This window comes from Diaphorina citri, unplaced genomic scaffold, assembly GCF_000475195.1.
Source record: "Diaphorina citri unplaced genomic scaffold, Diaci psyllid genome assembly version 1.1 scaffold435, whole genome shotgun sequence".
In the NCBI taxonomy this organism is placed as follows: domain Eukaryota; kingdom Metazoa; phylum Arthropoda; class Insecta; order Hemiptera; family Psyllidae; genus Diaphorina; species Diaphorina citri.
This window is the reverse complement of record NW_007377870.1, coordinates 187,342-188,685: the sequence shown is the minus strand read 5'-3', so window position 1 is coordinate 188,685 and position 1,344 is coordinate 187,342. Positions and strand designations below refer to the sequence as shown.

The 1,344-nt window shown below is 37.3% G+C and overlaps 1 protein-coding gene across 4 annotated transcripts in view; it reads left to right on the top strand.

Moving 5' to 3' along the window:
- The first annotated feature begins 303 nt into the window (after positions 1–303).
- The window catches only part of LOC108252350 (visual system homeobox 2-like), a 49,254-nt gene continuing 48,213 nt past the window's right edge, over positions 304–1,344 (top strand). For all 4 annotated transcript variants that reach the window (XM_026823314.1, XM_026823316.1, XM_026823315.1 and 1 more), the window contains exon 1: positions 304–1,023. In XM_026823314.1, coding sequence (XP_026679115.1) covers positions 492–1,023 — 532 coding nt within the window. In that variant the 5' untranslated portion in view covers positions 304–491. The remainder of the gene's footprint in view (positions 1,024–1,344) is intronic.

Below are 1,344 nucleotides of genomic sequence, written 5' to 3'. Positions count from 1 at the left end.
AACGAAGATCTAACAAACAAACGCGGAACAAACACACCTATAGACAAATGCCAAATCAAGTACTTCGGAACAGCTTTTACATTACTTCAAGTTACATTCTTTTACATCCATGCCTATAGAAAATTTCGGCCTTTGCCGGTATTCGAACCAAGTACCTCCGAGTAGAGAACGGCCACCGTAATATTTTATTTCTCTAAAAAATATTCAAAAATATATTTTTTAATTTTTATTTTAAAATTATGCCATGTACCTTAAATATTCTAAGTCAAAATATTTCTTATAATTCTTTTAAAAATAAATTACAATTTGGTAAAATAATTTTTTCCTTGATTTAAATTCGTTTTTCAGAAAATAAACAAAATGTCACTCGTGCCGTTTTAAATGTCCCTGATTGTTGACTGTTTGTCAGTAGCTACTTATCACACGTGCTTTTCATAGCTTTAGGTTTAAGAATAATATTTTGGGGGGGGTAACTCCTTTCCTGAGTCTTCATGATCTTACATTATGATGAAGTTGGTAGTACTTCCCGAACCATGAATGACAACGAATCCTTACAGAAAGTCAAATTGGAGGGCAATAATACAGATTGCATGAAGTCACCGCCAGAGAAACATTCTTCTCCTCCTCTAGAGAAGTCCAAGCCAAACGTACACAACACAATGCCTCAACGATCTCCTTTTGCAATTCAAGAGTTGTTAGGATTATCCGATTCCAACTCTGTCAATCATCATCGCAGCCCAACTGCAGGAATATCCGCCATCACCCCCAACAGCTATGGATCTCAACATAGACCGATCTCAAGCTCAGCTTCATTCTCAGCTGAGCGGTTCAACCACCATCAGATGTCCATGGCTGCCGTCAACGCCAGTAGGATGGCTTACTTCAATGCCCAAGCGGCCGTGGCTGCGGCATTTCTCCCCCATAATATGAACTCCATAGCTGCAGCGGCAGGAATGACTACCGCTGCTGGAGGTACACCACTTGGCTCATTGGCAAATCATAGGAATGAGCACCCGTCCTCAGGTAAGATGTAGTCATATATGTAAGTAGATACCTAGGTAAATACTTACCTATTGAGATTGAGAATCTTGGGTGAAGCTACATAAGTGAGGAGATACTTTTCTTTTTCAATTTGCAAGAGATGTACCCGTACATGAAAACCTCGATAATAATGTTCTTAGTATTTTTTTTTTTTTTTTATAACAATTTGTGGATGTGACTTTTGCACTGGAATAGTGGTTGTGTCTTATTTTCCGGATTTACATGCAGTAGGTAGGTAATACAGTTTCACTCCTGTTGTTGTTGTTTTTTTTTTTTTTTTTTTTTTTTTTTTTTTTTTTTTTT